Source organism: Pomacea canaliculata, linkage group LG3, assembly GCF_003073045.1.
Source record: "Pomacea canaliculata isolate SZHN2017 linkage group LG3, ASM307304v1, whole genome shotgun sequence".
NCBI lineage: Eukaryota > Metazoa > Mollusca > Gastropoda > Architaenioglossa > Ampullariidae > Pomacea > Pomacea canaliculata.
In genome coordinates, this window is record NC_037592.1 from 26479058 (window position 1) to 26494585 (window position 15528).

General features: G+C 34.2%; 2 protein-coding genes across 4 annotated transcripts; both read left to right on the forward strand.

Annotated features, from left to right (window-relative positions):
* Window positions 1–849: 849 nt before the first annotated feature.
* Window positions 850–7166, forward strand: LOC112559589 (acyl-CoA synthetase family member 2, mitochondrial-like; the record flags this gene model as incomplete). Its single annotated transcript, XM_025230921.1, has 13 exons — window positions 850–865; window positions 1137–1264; window positions 1492–1545; window positions 1892–2010; window positions 2562–2727; window positions 3273–3368; window positions 4298–4446; window positions 4596–4764; window positions 5066–5173; window positions 5393–5541; window positions 5744–5885; window positions 6117–6227; window positions 6542–7166. Coding segments are annotated over 13 exons (1545 nt in total), but the record flags the coding sequence as incomplete, so codon positions are not given.
* Window positions 7167–7493: 327 nt separating this feature from the next.
* Window positions 7494–15528, forward strand: LOC112559447 (translation initiation factor IF-3-like). Of its 3 annotated transcripts, none has more exons than XM_025230721.1 (3): window positions 7494–7637; window positions 8662–9308; window positions 10039–15528. In XM_025230721.1, the coding sequence occupies exons 2-3, from the start codon at window positions 8703–8705 to the stop codon at window positions 10183–10185; spliced, it is 753 nt and encodes a 250-aa protein (XP_025086506.1). In that variant the 5' UTR covers window positions 7494–7637; window positions 8662–8702; the 3' UTR covers window positions 10186–15528. The 3 variants fall into 3 exon arrangements, with proteins under 3 accessions (XP_025086506.1, XP_025086507.1, XP_025086505.1); XM_025230722.1 differs by lacking the exon at window positions 7494–7637 and adding an exon at window positions 7707–8088 and having other exon boundaries at window positions 8664–9308; XM_025230720.1 differs by lacking the exon at window positions 7494–7637 and adding an exon at window positions 8190–8213 and having other exon boundaries at window positions 8664–9308.

A 15528-nucleotide genomic window follows, 5' to 3' on the forward strand; every position in this document is an offset into this window, starting at 1 on the left:
AGAAAAAATTCGAAGAGCAGTTAACGAAACTCAACTACCAAAGATCGACATGGCTCTGGTAAGCCGCAGTCTCCGACGCGTACTGGGCTTACGTCTTCGTCATCCAGTTAGTTGCTGGTCAATATCAAGGTCCGGATGCTGTCACGGCAACCTAAGGTAAGTTGCAGCACTGTTTACATATCATTGTCTTTACAGCCCATTGACATGTAACTCAATGCTGTTCTTGCAACTGTGAAGAGTACAAGAATCGACCAGTTTCAAGGGTTATAATTACAGTGCTTAGTCACATGCATTTCAAAATTGGGTCACTCCACACAGCTCAGTACATACAAGTAAAGAAACTTAATCACACTGTTCCTTCCTAAATGATAAGATTTTGATGGAGTTGGGGCCTTGCAGACATAACCAAGTAATATAACAATATTTCTGAGGACTGCCTGTGGGGACGTAATAATTTTTACTTTAGGAACTGCAGAATAATTACCAGATGATGATGTGCTTGAAAGCATCATTCTGCTGATAACTCCAAATAACTTTTAATCAAAAGTTGAAGATCGCAAGAAGGACACTCAAATTTTAAAAAATCATGTAGTGAAAACAGTGGCAAAAGATGCAGCACATGATGTTATTGGGATTTTAACACAGAACTTGTTTTGTTTATGGTAGAAGCTTAAGTCATGGCAGTACAGTCTCTAACACCCAAGATCAAAAGTGGAGCTACACTTATGGATTGCCAAAGACTCCTCTTTTGGGAATTACTGTTGGAAAACTGCTGCAGATGCAAACAGAATCCATTCCAGACAGAGAGGCAGCTGTTTTTTATCAAGATGGGGAACGCTTGACATTTGAACAATTGCTCACACAGGTTATTATGCCATAGTGATCTGAGATTTTTAATGTTTTGGCCAATTGTACATGTGCCATAGTATTCTGGTTCAGTCTGCTTGCACATTCTCTGGTCAAAGCTTCTGTCTGTCAATACTGGTACACATTCTGTATTATAAAAGATATTTCTGAACATTAATTTGTTCTCTTTCTCATTTCTCCTTTACTACAAAGTCCAAATTGTAAAACTATCCACCATGTGATTAAAAACTTAAAAGTTACCTTTTTTCTTTCTTATTCTCTATCAAAAGGCAGATCATTGGCTGCTGGCCTGCTGTCACTGGGATTGAAAAGAGGGGACCGTGTGGGAATCTGGGGTCCCAACAGTCGAGAATGGGTAGTCACGCAGTATGCTGCAGCTCGAGCTGGGTTTATTTTGGTAAGGTACCTTTGCAAGAAACAGGTTGGTAGTAAAAACTTGTATAAGTAAATGGAACATTTCATCACGCAATTTTTCATGGATGTTCACAAGATTAAATGAAGCTTCTTGAATCTTTTATTACTAATAATTCCAATACATGAAAAAAATCAACACATTGCTATTTTATGGCCTCTGTGCCTGTGTTTACCTGGTTAAGGAGAAACAATTTTGTAATATCATCGCAGGTGAATCTCAACCCCACATATCTGAAGAATGAACTTGAATATTCATTGAAAAAGGTATTGTCCATGTTTATATTTTAATCCTCTATTTTCTGTGAAGTTTGCTAAGAAAATATTTTTTACATATAATTTTATATATAATTATTAACCATTTATTATACTTCTCAAATCTGTGTAGATCACTTTCTCTTTCTTTCACACACAGTATTTTTAGAAGTACTGTTCATGCTATACAAATGCATGTATGAATATTTATTTATGTAACGCTTTTCATTATTGTTGTATCTTGTAAGAAAAGAAATTTTTAAGTTTGTTAAAAATAAATTCTAGAGGGTAGTTAAGTCATATTCTGTTTTAAGTGAAGAAAGAAACTTTTGTTATGCTAAGTATATTGACAATACAGGTGGGATGCAAGGCTTTAATTTCTGCCACTGGACACAAAGGTCTAGACTACTATGAGACTTTGTATAATCTCATCCCAGAACTGGCCGCTAGCCACACTGGTAACATCAAAAGTCACTTGTGAGTATAGAAACAAAGCAGTTGTGTAGTGATGGTCTCCCTATACTGATTGTCTGGTTTTAGTAATTATTGCTGAAGAAGCTGACAGTAAATGATAAGATAAGAAGCACTTTTTAATGATGGACAGTTGCAGAACAACCAGCTAATACAGCAATCATAAATTCTCATTGAAAAAAGCACTTGAATGTTGAATTTCATGTGAACTTGTGTGATAAAACAGGACTTGTAATGGATTCAAACAGGAAGCAGTGAATGAATCTGTATGTGAAGGAAATATTTGTATTTTATTAATGAATAAAAGTTAAGCAAGAGTACATCTTTGTCTCTAAAGAAAAAGATAATTTAACAATATTGCCAGATAACTTTGTCTCATGTAAACATATTTTTACATTAAAAACTAGAATTTGTCTTTTTATGTTGTTGCCCTGTGAAATCTAGCGACAAATCTTTATGCATAAAATTATAAGAATCAAATGTAAGACATGCAAACTTAACTCAAATTTTCAACTGTCATTCATTAAAAGAGCAATTTTCTCTCATCAAATCAACAGACTCCCAGATCTGAAAATTCTTATCATGATGGGAACGGAGAAGTACAGAGGCACCTTTAACTTTGACAACATTCTTGAAGCTGCCAGCAGTGCAGAGGTCAAGGCCATCTATGATATCCAGGATATGATACAGTTTGATGAGCCTGTCAACATTCAGTTCACATCTGTAAGGAACCAGAAGTTTATATCATGTCCACTACTCAGGATCAAGCATGCAGTTTGAGAGTTTTGTATAATTGTGTCACAATACATTCTTTTTGGTCTGTCTGTGAAAAGATAGTAATGGTTTTTATTAGAGGAGTGTTTAAAAAATTAAGCACCAGAGTAGGTTTTCATAAAAGCGACTAGTTGTTCCATTATTATTTTTACAATGTCATTTTTTTAATTTTTATATTTTTGACAAAGCCCTTTGAGCTATTTTTTGATGGTGGGATAAAGCGCTGTGCAAATTCACTTTATTATTAATATGTAAAAGATAAAACTATATAACAGTGTTTTTTTATAGCAGGCACTTTCTATATGTGTTTGCATGTTTAAATACATAAAACTGTATAATTATAAAGAGAAAGCAGTTGATGTTAAAATACTTTATATTGTAATCTATACTGTGTGCAGGATCTATATCCCATAGAAGAAAAATAACATTTTTTTCTACATGTACTGTTCAATCTTGCCGTAAAATTGTTTCAAATACATTTTATATTTTGAAAGGGGACAACAGGATTTCCAAAAGGTGCAACACTTACTCATCACAACATGATTAATAATGCATTTAATGTAGGACTACGTCTGGATTATCACAATAGGGTAACAAATTTTATACTCTTAATATCATTTGTGTATATATATCTATGTTTACTGACCCTTGCTGACCATTACACTTATTTTTTGTACATATTTTCCACGAAGATAGTTCTTAACTGTAGTACGTCACCACTACCACCACCCCCACTTTACGTAAAGCTATTACTGCAATGGTGATATTAACCAGCAAGTATGCAAGATTGTACACATAATAATCAGTCTAAATGGTGGCAAACAAGCATATAAGCATTGTGCAATATAGTTGAACAGAACTCTGCAATGAAAATATGTGACTAAAATGGCCTATTATGTCTTTACATTAAAACACACTTAAGGGAATAATTAGATGCATCTATAGTGATGAAAAAGCAGATATGCATCACAAGTGTTTGTAATTGTATAAACTGGTTGCATGTTTAACTATGTCATTCTTGATTTTTTTTTTAATTTTTGGATTAAAAGAACTGAAATTTATTATTATAGCATGCTTAGTTGTAGAGTACAGGGTACGGGACATCCTGTTTAGCTATAGACTTCTAATGATTTTGCATCATTTAAAGTTTTACATCCCACTATTGATTTTGTCCTTTTTAACAAATTCTTCATCTAGGAGAGATGATGTGAAAGATTTGGCTCTGTTCTGGGATGCTGTGAAGGCTGTTGATTGTGCTTTGTGTTCCCCACAGGTGGTCTGGAAATATGGTTAATCAGTCCTTATGAAAGTTGTGTACTTTATATTTCACATTATACATTTCGTTGCCTTATTTTCTTCTTTTCACACCCATTATCATATGTATTGTTCTCATTTGAATGAATGACTGGAAACAGGAAATTGTGTTAACGATTTTCATGAATACATGGTGTAAATAATAATGTGGATGAATGAATGATCCTCATGATTTTACTAACTGAAATTGCATCTTTTTTGGCAGATATCACGAATCTGCTGCCCTGTGCCACTGTACCATTGCATTGGCATGGTACTAGCCTGTTTGCAGATTCCTTGTCATGGTTCCACTGTTGTCTTCCCTTCTAAAGTCTATGATGCCGGCATTACTCTGAAAGCTATGCAGGATGAGAGGTTGGTACTCTGCAGAATTAACACTTGTATTTGTGTATATATGGACAAACACAATACAAATTTCTGAATTATCGAGAAATCTATAGCTTTCTAACCAATTTCAAGGGAGCTCTCTTCATACTTCATTTTATTTGATATGCCTCTAACAGGTGCACATCTGTGTATGGAGTTCCCACCATGTTTATTGACATGCTGAACCATAAGGATCTGAAGAAGCTCGACTTAACTTCATTGTACACAGGGATTATGGCTGGGTCACCTTGTCCCATTGAAATCATGCAAAGGACTATTGATGAAATGAACATGAGTGAGGTTACAGTAAGTTAGCTTATGTGTCAGCAATCTTTGAAAGTCTTGCAGAATATATTTTGAGAAAAGATTTAATATTTTATTGACTTATCAAGATGAGCACAAAGTTCTTTGTGCAAGTTAAGGTCAAACTCAATGGATTATATAATTCCTTATAGTCATGTTATGGGACAGTACAAAAAGAAATTGGATGTATTGTCATCCAGTCATACTTCTGGACTACAAACAACAATCTTCCTCAAAATCTGTTGAAAAACTCAGATATTGATATTTGCTACTATATTCTTATTTGTGCATATATTTTTTTCAGGTGTGCTATGGATCTACAGAGACCAGTCCGGTTACATTCCAAAGTTTACGGAGTAGCAGTGTTGAAAAACGTGTGTCTACTGTTGGATGTGTATCAGATCATGTGGAGGTATTCAGACAGCCAACAACTTTCATATGTGCACATACAGAAGGATGACTTCAAAAAGTCTTAAAATGGACTTGAAAGAAAGACCAGCTGTTTGTGAAAGACTTTCGGTCATCAATAGCCTCCAAAACTGATAAAGCATCATCAGAATTAACCACTTTTATTTAACGGGCATTTAGTCCATGGATTAATTAAACTATAAGTCTGTTTTCTCTTTACTAGGCAAAAGTAGTTGACGAGAATGGTGCTATAGTGCCCGCAGGTGTAACTGGAGAGCTGTGTACCCGAGGTTACACAACTATGCTGGGATACTGGAAGGATGAGGGAAAAACAGCAGAGGTCATCAAACCAGATAGGTGGTTCTATACAGGGTATGATATGGTGTTGTTTGCTGCTGTTTTTCTTTGTTTTTTTTTGGCTATGTTGTTATAAAGCAAACAGTATAAGATATAATTTTTTTCCATTAGAATAAACAGAAGAAATGCGAAAGATACGTTTGTCGTAGTCTACCCCTTCATTCTCACTTTGGCATTTAATAATGGCAACATTTTTTTATTTTGTACATGTTAATAGAGATTTGGCAGTCATGGATGAAGAAGGCTTTTGTAGTATTGTGGGCCGTTTGAAAGATATGGTGATTAGAGGTGGAGAGAACATTTATCCCACAGAAATTGAACAACTGCTCTACCACCATCCCAAGGTCAAAGATGTCCAGGTATGGAATAATGCTCCCACAAATTGAGCGAGAACTTTGTCATTAAGTTAACAACTTGGTTATTTGGTATAATTGTTCCAATGATGATCATTTTACTAGGTTTTTTTTAAAGGGTGATGTAAAGATCAGAAAAAACTACCTTCATGAAAACCTAAATTATTGGGGTTGTCCTACTTATCCATACAGTCACCCAGTTGGTCTTTCATTCTTATGGTTTGCTGACATCTTCAGGTGATAGGCGTTCCAGATGAACGATTAGGGGAAGAGTTGTGTGCCTGGATTCAACTGAAGGCTGGTGAAACCTTGACAGAAACTGAGCTCAGGGACTTTTGTAAACAACGTGTATGTTTACTTTGCTCATTGCCTTGTTTCATATATATGTATATACAAATGTATCTCTATTTCTGTCCTTATTTACTTAATTCATGAAAATTGGATGTGTTAACGATTCTTAAAAAATGTAGCACACTTTATATACGTATTATCAGTCATTTTCGATTTTGTAATGAAAGTTTGTTTCCATTGAAATGATCTCGCTGATTTTGTAACCTAAAATCATTTTGGCATTCTAAAGAATAGATACTTTTTGCTCAAGTAATAATCAGGTTTTAACTGTGGCCTGCATGCTGATTTTATTTTAATCTTGTTTGTTTCAGCTTGCCCGATTCAAGGTTCCTAGATACTTTCTATTTGTAGATGAATTCCCAATGACTGTGTCCGGAAAAATCCAGAAATTCAAAATGAGAGAGAAGAGCATGAAGCTTCTTAAACTTGATCACTTACATCCTCACTGAACAGAGAAACCTTGCACCCTGTCAGCTTTTATTGTCATCCGCTTTGATGCAAAGTATACGGTGTATGCGCTGATTTTGTTCTGAAGCATCTTACATTTTATATTTTATCATATACTCAGACTGCAGTTTTATGGTTCAGTCAGATTTTCAAAAACTGTCGTCACACGTATACATTTTTGAAAGCTTCTGACATGGAGAGGAGTATCTGGGGACCCCTACTTCTCAAAAAAAAAAAAAAAAAAAGTTTAATTTTTATAGGAAAGTCCCAGGAAGACAACAATGTAGTGCATGAAAAGGTGGTAAATTACATAATATCCTGTATTTCAGATCATGAGGCATTTCTCTTTTATTTAGCCTTATGCAGGCAAGTTACAGTATTATGGACCTTTTGTGTAAGATGTCTACAATTTGCCTGTTTTGTATTTGCTTTATGGACTACACATATTTGTATAAAACAGATTGTGGATTAAAATTTTCTTCACAACAACATTATCAGTTTTGTTATTTTACATGTTCATCACGTGTGTGTCTTACAGTAGTTGGTTAAATGTACAGACTTGTAACAGGAATTAGTATGGTGACAGTTTTTCTCCATCACCTGGCCATGTTTAGACTAACACAAAAACTTTAGCTGTTGTCATACTTCATCGTTCAAAACAAAATATAATTTGCCAACCTTTCTCTACACGCTATTTTCGAGAAATACGCATAACTATGATATTCGTTAGTATTGTGGACCTAGCAGATGTAAAATACAGCTGCAAAATGAAAAAAAAATTTTGGGTCACACTGGGTGTTTTCTTGTCGTGAACCTAAAAGACCAGATGCGATAGAAATCACACTCATATGCGATAACATTTATGCACACTCCACGTACAGCTCCTGCCTTCGTATCAGTGCCTACCACCATCGAGTACAGTTACCAGCCAGCCACATTATTCGTCAAACTGTGATTCGCAGCCAATCGCAGGTATTTTTTCGCCTTGAAAAACATTTATAAAATTACTTTGTCACGTGCCTAGCCATTTTTACGAACACTATGCATTGATATAGCTAGGTTATTATGGACCTACACCATAAAACCGAGGAAAAAATTATAATTCTAGCCTTAACCAAAACCGAACCCTAACCCACTTCTACTCCCTTTTCCGGTTTGTTAAATGTCGTGGTTCGTCCTTCTGTTGGGCCTATACTATTTTTTGAGACTGTAATTCAGGAACTAAAAATGATTTCTTGACACCCATCTACCTAAAACTAGTTTTGTATTAGATTTTATCCCACGGACCGCACGGTCGTCGTATCGGTTTACTTACCACACGGACACCTCCGGATGTCTTTACGGCTTCCTGTTTAGAAGTTGAAACGCGAAGAGGAAATTCTTTTGGCTAATCACATGCTCGAGACACTAGGTACCAAATATTTGAAATTTACTTATTTTTGTACCATCTCCGTGCAGCACATTACCGTGCCACTAGTAGGGACTGGGTCTAGCAATGCCAAATAAATGGAAAAGGATGGATCCCCTATGTCGAGGGTATTAACGAATCTGTGCAACTACATTTCATCAATAATTTTAGCGTCTAGGTTACCGCACAGAAAATGCCATAAAAGACAAATGCTTAGAAGCATGTAAATATTCAATAAAAATGCCAAGTGATGTGAAAAGTCATGTGTTGTGCCATTTAAGCATTCCCAGTTCTGTCTTCTGATAATTTGAACTTGAGTCACTTATCATCATTTTTTTCTGCACACCAGAGTATCACTATAATGCTATGTACCTCAACAATAAGTACAAAAAGGCAATGATAGTCAGTCCCTACTATAAGTACTACTAAAAAGTAATGTCCACTTTGTATATATATCTGCACATATACCATTATTGCAGTTAATGATAATATATTCTGAAATTATTAAGTGAAAAATTCATAAAATGTTAGGGACACTTTTTAAGTCTGTTTTTTTATATGATGCTTTTTATGTCTAGGATTGCTGTAAATATCATTTGAAACAGAAAGTGCAGAAGATGCATCCAGGAGGGCTGGCTTTGGTGCACTATTTAATAAAGACAAGTGGCTATATTTTAAAAGCACCAATTAGGGTATCTAGAAGTGCTGTTTATCAAACTGCTGTTAAAAGACTTGTTGAACAGATTTCTGGACCTTGGATTATTTTTGTTAGACCATCATCTTTAAGAAATTTTTGTCATTCAACAAAACTATGTGAAAAGGCAAGAACAAGTAAAAGACAAGCAAAGGAAACAACAACAAAAGTAGCAATTTCAGAAGATGAACATTGTCAGGTCTTTGATGCAAGTGAAAAGCTTATTGGGCAGATGACCATAAAAGAAGCGGAAACTGTTGCCAAAAAAGACAATCTAAAACTAGTTGACATTGGAACCAATCAGGATGGAGTTAGATCATTCCGACTTCTCTCAGGAAAAGAATTAGCAGAAGAAAGCATACGTTTTAGGACAGAAGAAAAAAACAAGAAACCTAAAGAAAAAGAGTTCAGAATTATGTGCAGCATCAATGACCATGATCTCGAAATTAAGACAAAGCAGGCCAAAGAAGCTGTGGGACGAGGAGATCATGTGAAATTTATCATCAAGCCACGTAAGAAGACAGCTGAGGTGAGTAAGACTCTTGCAATGGTGATATAGATTAAAACATAACCAGTCAGACTTAAATTTTTTCTTAAAAAATGGAACAAACTAAAATACACAGGAAGATTGCTTTTGTTTGCAAATGTTATGAGATGCACAAAGTAGCTTTAGAGGATAGGTCGCTTTTCACTTTGGATTTTTTCAGAACTCTGCATAATTGTCAAATAAATTCTAGTGAAATGAGAATATGTTTATTTGACAATTATGCAGAGCTTTTTAGATTTTACTTTTAAAAAATTGCTTAAAATTTAAGTTAAATGTTATTTCCACTCACCACTAAGCTTAACTGGTAGTTCAGCAATAAACTATAAGGAGTTAATTGCATATGTACATGCATATGAGCACACATACACTCTCTTTCTCGCAACCAAACTCTGTCACATGTAGTAGATGCAGGCTTATGCACTAGCATATGTCTGATCGATCAGCAGCACTGTTTGACGAGATATCTTTTGGTCCAGAATAATTGAAAAAGGCAGTACTTAGCAGACGGCTGGGCGCATCACAGTCCTTTCCAGTCTGGACTGGTGGTTTACTCGCCAAACAGTGCTGGTCACCAGTCAGGCCTCCTAAGCCTTCCTCAACCAAACCCCCCTCTCCTTTCAATGCACATACAAAATTCTCAGAAGTGTCAAAAGATTGTAAACACACAGTATTTGGTAGTGTTCAAAAGTGGAATAATTTTTATTTGTTTTAGGATGTAGCAGATAGACAGATGGCAGAGATGGCCAAAAAGATCATAACTGGAATGGAGAATTTAGGGCAAATTAAATATGGCATCCGGAATTCTCAAGAAGTACATCTGCTTCTCAGGCCATTGGGAAACACAGAAGAAAACCATTAGACTTCTTTAATTAAAAAAATTATTTTTTTATAGTTTGGATAGTATTACAAATTTCTTATGTTCAATAGCTCCTTAATTCAGGAGGGTCTTATAAATTCCAGCTACTGTAGATTTTCAGGTGATTATTCAAGCTTCACCTTTATCTTTAAGATTTTCATATGCTATTGAATACAGGTGGACTCCTACGCCTCTTTTTGTAACCTCAGCTGTGAAAACAATTAGTTCATTATATTTATCTAATACCGTCAGGAGCTTACTGCTAAATGGCTATCCTCTGAAAGGAAGGAGTTTACAGAAGAACTTGTAATTTATCGTGTACATATTTTCGAAAAGTTTCTTCTTGTGTAGTAACACGTAATTCAAATATAAAATGAAGGTTTGTGATTGAAGGCCTATTTTGAACGATATTGTGGTGCTGTGGGTATTTTTTCTTTTAATAGTGAGCTGTGGATGTCAGGTTTATAGTAAACATAAACATGCATACAGCTGGATCCACACAAGTCAAACAGCCAATACAAGTTTGCAAATGTTTATGTAGTTATTATTGAAAATGATTTGCAAAACAAAGGCTCATCATACTGTGTGCATAGCAGTAAATGAAAATGTATGAAACATGCATTTCATTATACAATCAGCAAAACATACTGCATCAGGCTTTCATTTACATATTACATCAAGTTCTGTTTGAGTCAGAATCTGCTTGAAGTCTTGCAAAAATCTCAGTTAAATGAATGCATGTTTTCTACCTCCCACTTAGTACCAGTTTACCTGTTTATTATTAGAACTCTATTCTCTCTCCTTAATTCAGCTCTTCTAAATTTTCCTTGAAGGCAGAACTGTTTCTCTACATTCGTTCATGATCATATTTGTTTGAGTTTAAGGGTTTAATATTATGGGTACTCTAAATGTTTATTATTAGTGCACTTATAATGAAATCATTAAAGACCTTAAAAGACTGAAGAAAGATTTTTTTAAATCACTGGTTTTATGCCACAGACCAGGTGGTTGAAACACTTATTTTTTCTCTTTATGTTCTTTTAGTCCAGATTATTAGACTTTGCACAACCCGGACTTAGCAAGTGGGATGTACCTGCCGGTTATTTCTGGCACAACTATCAGTTTATAAATATCATCATTAATATAAATGTTTTGATTGTTATATATCCTTCATATACAACCTATACATCACACATATACTAATAAACTTCGTAATCCACTGAATTACAGTCGTATATTAATTTTGTTCCGATAGAAAACTGAAAAATACAATCCAAGAAATAAGTAAAATTAAAAAAAAAATCTGAAAAAAAAGGGGAAGAAGAACCTCAGCTTGAAAATGTTTCCAATATATCTACAAACTATCACTGAACTTTATATTTAGTGCAAAAATATGAACAAAGTTCATGTTTACAGGCTTAAACAAAAATCAGCAACTTGATTAGATCAAATCACAATCCCTGTAGTACAATGATGTTGACAAAATGATATTGTAGGTTAAATAAACTTGTTTAAATTTTGGTGAAATCCTTATTTTCCTTGTGCTTTAAACTAAAATGCACTAACTCACTTTTGCAAGATGATTTCGTCTAAGAAGACTTTTGGCTGCAGGAATATTATTCATAATTTAAAAAAATATATTTCTAAAGTCTGATAAAGACTTCTGAAGAGTTAAACATTTATATAATCATTGTTTAAAATCATACAGACTTAAAGGCTCATGCATTTTTATGTTCTACCCAGTTGGCTTATGTGGGGAGCTATATGCATCCCTAAATCTGACAGAAAGACTGGATAATAATAAAAGTTCTTAGATTCTGAATCAGCCTATTCCATAGGGAAGGAAGAGCTTTATTTATTGTAGTAGATTTTGTGACAATATTATGCTTGGCATCTCCAAAAATGACTACAGAAGAAAGGTTAAACCTTTCGTACAAGCGTGAAACACACAATGCTCTCATTCTCCAGCGAAAAATTGTTGTTGCTTGTGTTTTAGGGGGAAGGCAAGAGTTTTTCTTGTACTTACACTGGATTTCTCTATCATCAGTACTCTTTAAAACCAAAATGTACATATTTTACAAGTAAGAAACATTAAGGATGCTTTTAATGATGCCAGACACAGTACTTAGCATTTTTTGTGTAAAGAATCTTTAAAAGCAAGACTGCAAACAACTGTAATTATTACAAACCAAAGAAGTTGGGTTGGTGAGGGCATAGAAAAAGCAGTTTCTGTTACATTTTGCAAAAATAACAAGATCACACTCAGTACTTTTACTACAACATTCAATCATTTTATTATTTTTTATGTCAAATAATCTTGAAACAAAGTGGCTGAAAACCAATTATTCTTGCAGTACATGCTACACGTATGAAAATGTGCAGGTCCCTGAATTAGCAGATACTGTTGCTTTCACAGATACTTGAATTAAATCCATGACATGTTTCAACAGTATAATTACTGGCACTTTCTGGTGGAACTGTCATTTAATAAAAAGTCTCTGCATTTAGGGATGGGATTGATTCAATGCTTACGTCAGCTGCCAGTCATGCCACTTATGCCAAGTAACTAAAGTATAAAAGTCACACTATGTTACAAAGTGTGTAGGTGGTTATGTGTATTATTGCAGTAACAGTCTGTTGTATAAGTCTAGTGCTAATTCCAGTAAAGTTGGTTAGTAAAAAATTTCAGCCTTCAAAAACAATATAAAATGGTGTCACTTAAGCAGGATGGCAATGACTAAAACAGTGCTGAATAACCAAATGTTTCAAACCATATAATTATACATCATGGAGTGTTCAAAAAAAAAAAAACATGGTAAAATACTTAAAGCAAAAGCTGAGCAACTATGTCTGACACAGTCTTGACATATCATTAGCTTTATCACATCATAAATATCTCTCACTTTCACTCCAAATTCAAACACATTGTACCAATCAAAAAAAAAAAAAAAGGAAACATGTCAACCAAACGCCCCTGCTCACCACCCAATACTGAACATGAAGACTGGGAGGAGCTGACTTGCATAAAGCAATTTAAACATGAAAATAAAAAAAAAAAGTCACATTTTAAGAAAGGAAAAAATAATGCAGGAAACTGGCAATATGAGAACAGGTTTATGCTTTTTGTATTTATACCAATATACCAAGTAATAAAACTAGTTATGCTAAAAAGAAAAAAGAAAAGAACAAGTAGTTTATGCTGAGGTGAAAAATGACAGCCATCATCCATATGAATAAAACCATTTTCATGTTCTGCCAATGATCACTTGTAGTATCTACCACTCTGATAAATAACATTTCTTCTTAGTTCCCAAATGCTCTATGATTACAGATGGAGAAAAATTCTTATTTGAGCAAAGAGCCATCTTGATAGTCAGACTTGTAAAGTTCCATATTTTGTTACATTTTTCTTAAAACATCAGAATTCAAGAAACAATGCTTGCATAATTTGATGAGAGTGTGCATGGTTGGAAATTCTTGTTTTAAAATATCTGCCACAAATTGAAGCTATCTGAGAGTCCCTTCTGCATACTTAAGAGCAATCATAAGAAAGTGCACAGAGGGAGTGTGACAAATTGAGGGAAATCAAGATAGGACAAAGCTACATGTTTTGCAGAACACTTGAATGCAACAGTACATGATAAAGTGTTTATTATTCCATAACTGAGCCTGCACGTTATGTGCAGCTAAGAAAACAAAAGAAAAGCATGACTATGCTGAGTTTATATAAAATGTTATGAGCATAGACAGCAAACCATATGCACAATTTTGTTAGAGATTGCTGACAGGGAAGTGTCATTGATTATTACAGTAGTTTTCTGATAAATGTGAAGATTAAGACATTTACTATTTTTAAACAGCCTATGCCTATCAGGAGTGTAGGAGATAATAAAGTAATTAAAAAAAAGGTAAATAAAACATTTAAATTACAAGTGGAAATAATGTTCGTTACGTGAAAACTTTTTCTCATTTAAAAGAAAAAAAGTTAATAGTTGCTGTATTTGACTATTTTCTTTGCATTTGTGATTCTTTGGCATCTCTTATTGATATATTTTTGTTAGTGTACTAGTAGTCTGTTCAGATGATCCTTGCATTATCTGACCTAGGAATCCTTCCATGCTTACTTTAACAAGACTTTTAACTCATTACATTTCTCTGTGCATATGCCATTACTTTTTGAACTTTTTCAAAGTGGTTATATCTTTCATATGATACTGTAGATACTTTTTTGGGTTGCAAGTGTTTTGATGGTAATGAAAATATGGGTTTCCAGATAGCTGGAGCTAGCTAGGCTTGAGGAGCTTGGGTGTAATCTCAGATATTTGAGTTTTGTGAGAGTATACTTGTTTTCATATACAAAGATTCCCAACACACTTTATCTCTGTCTGTAAAACAGACTTAACTGAAAAATTTGGCACAGGTTATAGCGGGTTCAGAGTAGCTGTACTGCATTATTGTACATTACTCTAAAGTGTCAATTATCCTTGAGATAAGAACTAGTTCTCATGATACAAACCATTCACAAAAAAGGGTTAAAAAAAACCCCCTGCATTAGAAATGATGATGGACCTGTTTATGCTGTAAAGGCTAAAGCCAATGGGTGAACTGATAATATGTTAATAAAGCATATCCATCACAGTTAAAAAAAAAAATGTTTTTCTTGAGCATCACAATGTCTATAAGATTAGGTCTTGAGAAGGGAAACCACTCAAATTCTGGGAAATGATATTTTGCACTAAACTCAGTCCAGTCATTTGGAAGAAAACAGCTGCACTTTTACACCTTTAATTATGAATAGCTGCATTAAGAGTTTGAAAATAAAAGTGATATTGTCATGCATTTTGAAAGCACTAAACTTGTCAATAATTAACAGTATAAAATAATACTTGTTATAGAACAAAAATGTAACCGAAGCCAACTGTGTATGTTTCAATGACAGCATCAACACATGGACTATAAACTAATACTAAGAATAATATTAATGGTCTAGTAATGAATTTACACTGGTTTAAGGAATTCTTGACAGTTTTCAAATGTACCACTGGTTTTACTGGATGAATGTCATCATTCTTATAGCAGACAAAAACATTTATGCAATTTGCTCACTTTCAAAAATGACGCACACAACATGAAACACTTTCTTCAGTTTAATATGGAACCAATTATTAAAATTGTATTTCTAATAAATAAATTAGCTAGCAAACCCTTCAAAAAAAAAAAAAAAAGTTCTAAAAAGTAAAGTTTCAGTCCCAACTAAATCTTGGGGCTGGTAATACTAATTTTTCAGCTTTCACTTTGAATAGCAAGCACATTTGAGCACTCATTCATCCACTTGCTCAGGTTTTT

What these genes read in the sequence shown, in the direction of transcription:
- LOC112559447 (XM_025230720.1), top strand. An exon ending in CACGTAAGAAGACAGCTGAG is followed by an intron (nt 9,309 to 10,038) that starts GTGAGTAAGACT and finishes TATTTGTTTTAG; the next exon opens with GATGTAGCAGATAGACAGAT.